Raw genomic sequence first — 9,914 nt, forward strand, 5'->3', positions numbered from 1 at the left:
AGGAAGAGTTAAGTATGTACATGTGCTAAGGGGAGAGGGTGGGGAAATATCAGATAATTTTTTGGTGGAAGGTAAGTTGAGAGTGGAGGATAGATGGAGAAAGGGGAAAGGGACAAAAGGTAGGGAGGTTCTTAGAGTGAACTCCTTGAATGAAAAGGAAAAGGAGTACAAGAAGAAGCTGAAGGAGTGGGAGGGAGTGAAGGATAGAGTAGAGCTAGGAGTGGGGATGGTTCAAGGAGGGAGTCACAAAATGTGCAAGGATGGTGTGTGGAACAAGAAGGACAGGAGGAAATAGAAGGAAGGGTAGTGAATGGTGGGATAAGGAAACAAAGAAAGTTGTAGAAAAGAAGAAGCGAGCTTTCACAGATTGGTTACAAAATAGGACAAGGGAGTCATATGAGAGGTAGAAAGAAAAGAAAAGAGAAGTAAAGCAAAAGGTAAAGGAGGCAAAGAGGAGAGCAGATGTGAAGTGGGGTAAGAGTATGACAGAAAGTTTTGAAAGTAATAAAAAGATGTTTTGGAAGGAAATTAAGAGAGGAAGAGGAGGCTAATCAAGTAGGGAAGTATAGGTAAAAGGTGCAGATGGAGCGATGGTAATGGAAGAGAGGGCAGTAAGAAGAAATTGGGCAGAGTATTTTAGGGAGTTGCTAAATGTGAAAGAGGACAGGGAGGGAAAGGTAGTTACAGTGGAAGTGCAAGAAAGTGACAGTGATGAGAGAGGAAAAGGGAGGAGAAATAAGGAAAAATTAAGTGAAGGCAGTTGTTAAGATGATGAGAGCAGGTAAGGTACCTGGACTGGATGGATGCCATGCAGAATGTCTAAATAAAGGAAGTACAGTGATAGTGGATTGGCTGGTGAGGTTATTTAATGTTTGCTGGAGAGAGGGTAGAGTCCCGGAAGACTGGAGGAGTGCCTGTATAGTTCCACTTTACAAGGGAAAAGGGGACAAGTGTGAATGTAGTAGTTTCAGAGGGATTAGCTTGGGAAGCTACCATAAACCATTTGCTTGCAACAAACCAACTAATCAAGAAAACGACAGAATACAATATACCTCTGTGCTTAGCTTTTGTAGATTACGAGAAGGCTGTTGTGATATGGTTCGGACAATCCAGGGAAATGAAATGAAACAGTAACACTACGCACTCGATTTTTATTTAACTCTAAACTCGTTAAGGGATGAGCTTGAGAGCAGAGGAGAACTTGAAGCTTGGAGATGACTCTTGCTTGGAGATGAGTACTGTTTGTAGAGGAGAGCTGCTTGTAGAAAAGAGCTGCTTGAAGGGAAGAGCTGCTTGAAGATGTCGTGTCCTAGAGTGAACTGCTGCTTCGGCTTGGTCCCCCTCCCTATAAAAGAGGCTGGTGTGGACCCAGGCGAACTGTCTTGGGTCCTGATTGGTCCATTCATTTTCGGTGTAGACGCTCTTGCTAACTATCTTTGCCAACTATAGAGTGGTTGCACTGACGTCACAACTCATCGGCTAACCGGAATGAGCAGCCATATTGGAGTGTAAACAAACAGATCAGACGTGTATGTTACAGGCAAAACTTTTTGGTTACAAATACGTCTCAGCCATGGCAAAAAGGAATATTTCTATAGTAAAATTGAAAGACACTTTAGATAGATATTGTGATGTAATTAAATAATAATAATGAATCGGCTGCTGCATAATCCTTTTTCTTTTGAATTCTGTCTTCTCATTGTTTAAACCTTAAGATTTCTGGAGAAGCAACTGGTGGTTTTGCCTTTGAACCAAGCATGTTTACTGAGGGTACCCAATCAGGACTGTCCCTTTGATACAATTCTGCCTTCTTCCCTGCTCAGCCATCAGCATCATGCCTCCTGTAGCAGCCCCGAGTCAAGGTAAAGATATTCCCTCATACAATTTACTCACAGCCAACGGTACACCCGTCGCCACACATGGCAGCCACCACGTTGTCCTGGATCTCCAGAATGTCAAGTCAATGTCAGACGCCCACCAACCCATCATGGGCTATGACTTTCTACAGCATTATAAAATGTCAGTCAGCACCAGGGATAACTGCCTGTACCATGCAACAAGTCGCATACCAGGAACTATCACCAACGACACTTCTTCCAAAGTGTCCTCCCTCCAGCCAGCTGGCGAATACACACAAATCCTGCAAGACTTACCTCAGCTGACATCTCCATACAAAGCCACCTCTACCCGCCCTCACAACATAGTGGACCATATCCAAACTGGCCAACCGGTTTGCAGTAAATCTCGACGTCTTTCCCCAGAGAAATTGGTAGCCGCCAAGCAAGAGTTCCAAGAACTACTCGACCAAGATATCATCCGCCCTCTGAGAGTGATTGGGCATCGCCACTCCATATGGTTCCCAAGACACCTCCACCACCCAACCAATGGCGGGCCTGTGGTGATTATCGCCAATTCAACCGGATCACCAAGGCTGACCGCTACCCTATTCCACATTCCCAAGATTTCCACTTCAAGCTCCACGGGAAGCAGGTGTTCTCTAAGATCGACCTCGTCAGAGCATTCCACCAGATTCCTGTAGCACCAGAGGATGTTCAGAAAACAACCATTATCACTCCCTTCGGCCTATTTGAGTGGAGAATGATGTCGTTTGGCCTCCACAATGCCGCCCAAACGTTCCAGCGGTTTATGGATCACGCCCTCAGAGACTTCAACTTCGTCACCGTCTACATCAATGACATACTGGTGGCCTCTGATGATCACGACCAGCACCGCCACCATCTCCGCCTCCTCTTCCGCCGACTGCAGGATTACGGCCTCAGGATACACCCATCAAAGTACCTTTTAGGGGTGTCATCACTCGACTTCCTCGGACACCATATATCAACAGAACCGTTCCAAGCGGTTGGTCGTACCCTTTAGGTGGTCTCCTGAATCAACACAAGCATTTAGGCGGATTAAGGCTGCAATGGCAAATCTCACCCGGCGACTAATGCTCCTACTGTCCTCACCACTGACGCCTCCTCTACAGCCATAGGTGCAGTACTCCAACAGAGAGTCAACGGACAGCTCCAGCCGACCGCATTTTCCCCCAAACGGTTGGATGCTTCCCAAATGCGCCACAGTGGCTTTGATAGAGAGCTTTTGGCCATTGTTTAGGCCATCAAGCACTTACTCTACCTTCTAGAAGGACGTCCTTTCACCATCCTTACCGACCACAAGCCTCTCATCAACGCACTAGACAGGGTATCTGACCATTACTCACCGAGAGTATCTCGGCAGCTGTCATTCTTGTCCCAAATTGACACCCGCATCAATTATATCAAGAGATAAGATAATTATATTCCTGATGCCTTGTCCAGGATTACTGTAGCGTCATCCCTGAGGACCGACCCATCGACTATGCACTCATCGCAGCCTTCCAGACTATCGACGGAGAACTCCACCACCTCCACCTGGATAACACATCCTCCCTGCAGCTTCGACAGCTCCCCAATACTCCTGCCCCAGTGTGGTGTGACATATCTACAGGCAGACCCCGACCATACATCCCAGCCTGTCATCGCAAGGATGTGTTCTCAGCGTTCCACGATCACAGTCATCCTGGAATTCGGGCAACACAACGTCTCCTCACAAATCGCGTCGTCTGGTCTGGAATCAATTAAGAAATCAGAGAATGGGCCCGTACCTGCCTTACCTGCTAGTCATCAAAGGTGACGCACTACGTCCATGCCCCATTCCATCGCTTCCCCGCACCTACAAAACGCTTCCAATCGGTCCATGTTGACATAATGGGCCCCTTACCTTCCTCCCGTGGAATGCGTTACCTGCTCTCTTGCATCGACAGGTACACCAGGTGGCCAAAAGCGATTCCTCTACCTGATATCTATGCTGTGACAACCGCTCGTGCCTTCCTCTCAGGTTGGGTCTCCAGATTCGGCGTACCTCACGCCATCATCACCGACAGGGGCTTCCAGTTTGAATCTGATCCCTGGTCTAGAATCCTCAAGTTCCTTAGTACCAACTGCAACCGGACCACTGCGTACCACCCACAAGCCAATGGACTCATGGAAAAGTTCCACTGCCACCCGAGTCACTAAAAGCACAGTGAGCCTCATATGGTTGGGCCGGTGCCCTTTCTCTGGTGCTCCTATCAATCCGCAACACTCCCAAGATCGACAGCAACGTATCCCCATCCCAGTTAATGTATGCAGAGGACCTTCCCCTTCCCGGGGAGATAGCGACCCCGACCGACACGCCCTCCTTCAACTACTCGGGGAGACCTTTGCCAATACCTGCCCCCCCCCCCCACACTGACGACACACACAAACCCAGTGCATGTTCCCCTGGCCCTTGATTCAGCGGACCATGTCTTCGTCAGGCAGGATTCCAGATGAACCCCTCTCCAACGACCGTATGATGGACCCTACAAATTTATCAATAGGTTGGCGAAACACTTCCTCATTGACCGAGGATCTAAGCCAAACTGTATTTCCATCGACAGGCTCAAACCAGCTCACCTTCCTACATTGCAACCTTTCTGTTCCAACCCTTCTTCCCACCTCCTCTTATGCAAGAAGTCTTCCTTCCACTTCAACAGTTTGCCTTGTATTCTTCCTGCAGTTTCTAATTTATTTAGCAATTTCTTATATGGCACCTTATCAAAAGCTTTTTTCAGGTCTAGAAATACACAATCAGCCCATCCATCTCTTTTTTGTATTACATCTATTAGCTTTGAATAGAAACACATTAAGTTTGTGACGCATGATCGTCCTTGTCTAAATCCAAATTGCCTTGGATTTAGTGCGTTGATTTTTCCAAATGCCTTACCCATCTAATTTTGATCATTCTTTCACAAATTTTAGCTATCGTACTTGTAAGAGAGACCGGTCTATAGTTAGTAGGATCTTCCTTGTTTCCCCCCTTATATTATATATATATATATATATATATATATATATATATATATATATATATATATATATATTGGTACTATATTTGCTCTTTTCCAATCTTTTGGAACTGTTCCTTCTTTCAATGAACTGCTTATTAGACTATGTATTTTGTCTGTTAGTTCATTCCTGCATTCTCTCATAATCCAGTTTGCCATTTCATCTGGTCCATGCGATTTTCTAACATCGAGGCTACTCAAGTGATTCATTATTTCATTCCTTGTTACTTCTATCTCTTTCATAGAGGGGCTATCTCCCACTCGATATCTCTAGGTTGTATGTTCTCCCTCGTAAACACCGATTTGAAATGCTTGTTCATAATTTTCGCTATTTCTATTTCCTCTGTGCATTCAACTCCTTATCGTAGTTCCTCTAATTCTTGTTTGCTTTTCAGTTTGTTGTTTACAAATCTGTAAAATAGTTTTGGTTGATATTTGCATTTTTCTATGACATCCTTTTCGTATTTTCTCTTTTCTTCTCTGCACACTTGTACATATTCATTTCTATAACTAGTATATATTTTCCATTTTTCATTTTTTTTTTTTTAATCCAAGCTTTATCCCTTTTGTCTTCTAACTCCCTACATCTTTTGTTGTACCAACACTTTACATATACTTTTTCTTGTTTTTATCTTGGAACATACTTTTCTACTCTATATATTTTTGTCAAAATATTCCATTTCTCTTCTACTGTTGTTTCCTCCTTGTGTATCCTTTCCCAGTCTGCTTTTTGAAAGAATTCTCTTATTTGATCAAAAAAACATTTTCCATACATCAATCTTCCCTTTCTATATTGTTCGTTTTTCCCATGTATCTCAGTTCCAGTTCAACCAATATGTGGTCACTTTTACTTATTGGCGTCTTATATTCAATCTTGTCCACTATTTCGGGTTCTGATGTGATTATTAGGTCCGATCTCGTTGGTTCTTCCTCATTTCTATACCTAGTATTCTCTTGTATCCATTGCGTCATTGTATGTTCTACAATCATACCAAGTAGTACATTTCCCCATAGGTCATCTCCATCCTTCACTGTCATTTCTTCCCAGCAGATTTCTTTACATTATCTTATTTAGTGTTATCCATGTGTCTTCTAACATATTTTTGTGTTGTTGTTGTTGTTGTTGTCGTTCCCTAGACTGTCTGTCCGAGCAGTCCCGTCTCCCCAAGGAAGGCCACAGCCGAAACTGGGTTTTCCCACAAATCCTTTATAGAGTGTATGTTGTGTTGTTTGCGTGCATGATTGTGTATAATGCAGTCTTCCATTATGTGTTGTATGGTATGGGGTGAAGTGTTACATCCTGGGCAGCTGTTCACAACACGGTCGTCCATAATGCATAATCTCAAGCACTCATCTGCCTGTGGCCCTGATAACATAAGCAACATCCACCTAAAACACATTGGACCACAAGGTATACACGCACTCACAAACATTGCAAACTACAGCTATTCACACAACACTATACCCGACATCTGGAAGCATAGTAAAATAATCACCATTCCAAAACCGAACAAAGACCCAACAATCCCAACATCGCACCGCCCAATCACACTTCTCTGCACCCCCTCTAAAGTCATTGAACGCCTAATACTTAAACTTGTCACACCATATAATCCCCTTGCTGACTCACAACACGGTTTTAGGCCACTACACTCCACAAACACTCTTCTGACAAACCTCACACAAAGAATTTTAGATGGCATCAATTCAGATAGGCCCCACCACAGAACACTTCTTGTAACATTGGACATTAGTAAAGCTTTTGATGCTATCCCCCGCCACAACCTAACAAATAAAATATATAACACAGACATGCACAATAACACCAAAAGATGGCTGGCCAATTATCTGGCAGGCAGGAATGCTCATGTGTCATATAATGGCCAATCATCGCACATCAGAAACATTAAGAACGGAGTACCACAGGGCTCAGTTCTATCCCCCACATTATTTAATCTATACATGCATGACTTACCCACGCCAGACACCTCAGAAATACAAATCTCTTCCTACGCAGACGACATAACAATCACATGCACACATCGTAACACAGACAAAGCTGCAGAAATAATCCAGCCTTACCTTGACACACTCAACACATGGTTCATCACAAACAGACTCAAAATAGCTCCAACCAAATCTACAGCAACACTTCTCACCAACTGGACAAAAGAACACAAATACATACCTCATCTCTACATCAACAACACTCTAATACCACACACAAACACACCGAAAATTCTTGGTGTAACATACGATACATCCATGTCTTTCAAACAACACCTCACAAACATAAAAAACAAATGCACACCTAGACTTAACGCACTTAAGTCAATCACTGGAACAACATTTGGACAAAACAAAGAAACTAATATAACAATATACAAACAATGCATACGCTCAGTGATGAATTATGCGAGTCCTGCATGGGCTCCTAATCTCAGTGAGACACACCACAACACCCTTCAAATCATACAAAACAAAGCCCTAAAAACAATTACAGGCTGCACAAATACATCACCTACAGACCATTTACACCATGAAACAAAAGTCCTCAAAGTCAAGGACCACCTCGACATGAGAGGCACACAAACACTTGCTGCAGCCACCACAAACACATCACACCCGCTACACTACATAGCAGAACACCCACACACACCAAGAAACATTAATTAAAACTACACCCAAAGACCTTTATTACGCACAGATACTCTCTTCTCTTCCTCCACAACCACCAAATACCAGCCTCCGGAAACATATTCATAATCATATCACTCACCGCTCCATTAACACACTGAAAGACAACACACTGCTGCATGCCAGACCCCCTGATATCCACCCTTCTGAATCCTCTCTCCCACAAAAGGACAGAGTCCCATGAAGCCATTTTAGGAGGCACATAACTTACCACAAGCTTTCTGCTCTTCCCATCCCTGTCCTCCACTTCCATCACAATCGTCTCTATTCTTTCTATATGTGACATTCCTCATATTTATATCCTTCTTAGTCAGGAACATAACTCCACCCCCTAGTTTTACCTCTCTGTTTCTAATCCAGTAATTATATGCACCATGTCCTACAATGTTGGGTGGTAGTGGACCTTTCAATTTTGTATCTACAATTCCCATTGTGTCCAGTTCTTTTTCCTTCAGGTAATTATTCAGTTCGTTCAAGCCTGTTATTAAGCCATCTATATTTGTGAAAGACACTTTTAATTTTCTGCTACTTCCATCGTGTTTTCTGTTTCCCTTCCGTTTTTCTCTGGTATGAACCATTTCCTCACTTTCATATCCACTACTCTCCAATAGAATTTATATTTTTCTGAATGTTCTTTTCTCGTTGTTGTTTTTTTTTTTCCCTTGGCTTATAGTCTTTTTGTTTTCTCATTCCCTCTTTCCTCTTTATTCATCTCTCTTTTTATCCATACCTGTTTATACTGATCACTTTTTGCTAGTTTCCCTGTTTTTGCTAAGATATTATCTACTGTCGTTTGTGACCTGAATTTAACCTTAATTGCTCTGGTCTTATCTGTATTGTATTTCCCTATTCTATATGTTTTTTTCAATTTCTTTCCCTGTTTCTTGTTCATCCTCTTGAAATATTTCTAATATCTTGTTTACCTTTTCCTTCTCCTCATTTACTCTTGTCCTATTTGAATTATACAGTACTTCTCTTCCATCCCTAATATAATTATACATTTATTTTTATCAGCTAAGTCTCTTACTATATTCTCCTTCTCCCTTATCACTTTAATAACTGTGTCCTTAGTTTGTTCTTTCATCTGTTGTTACTATATCTCTAAATTTAATTTTGTTGTTCTCTTGGACTTTTCTCCAACCCTGTGCTTTGTTTGCTATGGACTTGTAGTGACGTGATGCATCCTACGACCCGTCACACACTGATCAAAGAAATCTTCGGAGCTAGCCTTTCCAAGTTCCCGTAGTTGGCAAGCGTAGTTCGCAAGGGTGTTCCTGCCAGCCAGCGGTCAGCCAATCAGGAATTTGGAAAGCTCCTCATGTTCCCGCCAGCCTCCTTTAAAAGGTCGGCGTTTCGCCGAGATGGGAAGAACAGTACCGACCAGCGCACAAACAACATTTCGTCCAGTCTTCTAGCCGTCCCATCGAGCCTCGCCGTCATCATCTGCTACCGCCTCGCTGACGTTAGGCTCCACGTCCAGCTACAACCATAAGCTCCACTAAGCTGTGGCCTTAGTCCGAGCTTCACCTATATTTTTCATGTGACACTTCTAGTGTCGCACCTTGTGGCTAATTACCAAAAGAGATTAGATATTTTGAGTTGATTTTCATTTGTCTTGCCGTTGTTCCGAACTAAAACTACTACAGACTCTTTATTCTCTTTATTATTATTCTTTAATTCCTCATTCTCATATTTTACTTCTTTTAACTGTCTTTTTAATTCTTCCCTTTCTTTGGTTAGGTTTTGGTTGTCCTTCTTTAGTTCTTCCAATTTATCAACTCTTTGTGTAATCTTTATAAGTTGGCTGACCCTAACCTCACAGTTAGGTCATTTTCTCTAGTTTTTCCTCTAGACTTGCTAATCGGGGGAGGTTGGCATCCCCCCCTCATTAAATCCATGGAAATTATCATCTCCACTTTCTATAGAGTTGTTCTTATCTATATTTCTAAATTTAATGCTTTTAGTTTTACTGATATTTTAGACTTCCCCTGCATCGTCTGCAGCCCTCTTGTTGACATTTCTTCTGACGTCCAGGGGAGCCAGTTCGTCTCCTTCCTCATCTTCCATTTCCCTCAGTAATCCCTCCCTTTCTCTTTTTTCTTCACCTTCCCACTACACGAGCTTTCCTCTTCCCTACTAATAGAACAAAGGTACTCCCTCGTCGTTGAGTTCCACGAAAATTGCACTTCTTTTCCGGAGTTCCAATCTTCGCCGTGAATCCGACGTACGTGTGTGTGTGTATATACGGGGGGTGCCACTGCTATATCTCTTCTTCCACCCTTTTATCTATTTATTTTCTAATAATTTC

The 9,914-nt window shown here is 42.9% G+C and overlaps 1 protein-coding gene across 1 annotated transcript; it reads left to right on the top strand.

Moving 5' to 3' along the window:
* Positions 1-1,834: 1,834 nt before the first annotated feature.
* LOC143029534 (uncharacterized) lies at positions 1,835-2,539 on the top strand. Its single transcript, XM_076192186.1, has one exon. It carries the CDS (start codon positions 1,835-1,837, stop codon positions 2,537-2,539), a length of 705 nt encoding a protein of 234 aa, XP_076048301.1.
* Positions 2,540-9,914: the final 7,375 nt, after the last annotated feature.

The sequence above is a fragment of the Oratosquilla oratoria genome, chromosome 11 (assembly GCF_046742065.1).
Source record: "Oratosquilla oratoria isolate Oo_2021 chromosome 11, ASM4674206v1, whole genome shotgun sequence".
NCBI classification, from domain to species: domain Eukaryota; kingdom Metazoa; phylum Arthropoda; class Malacostraca; order Stomatopoda; family Squillidae; genus Oratosquilla; species Oratosquilla oratoria.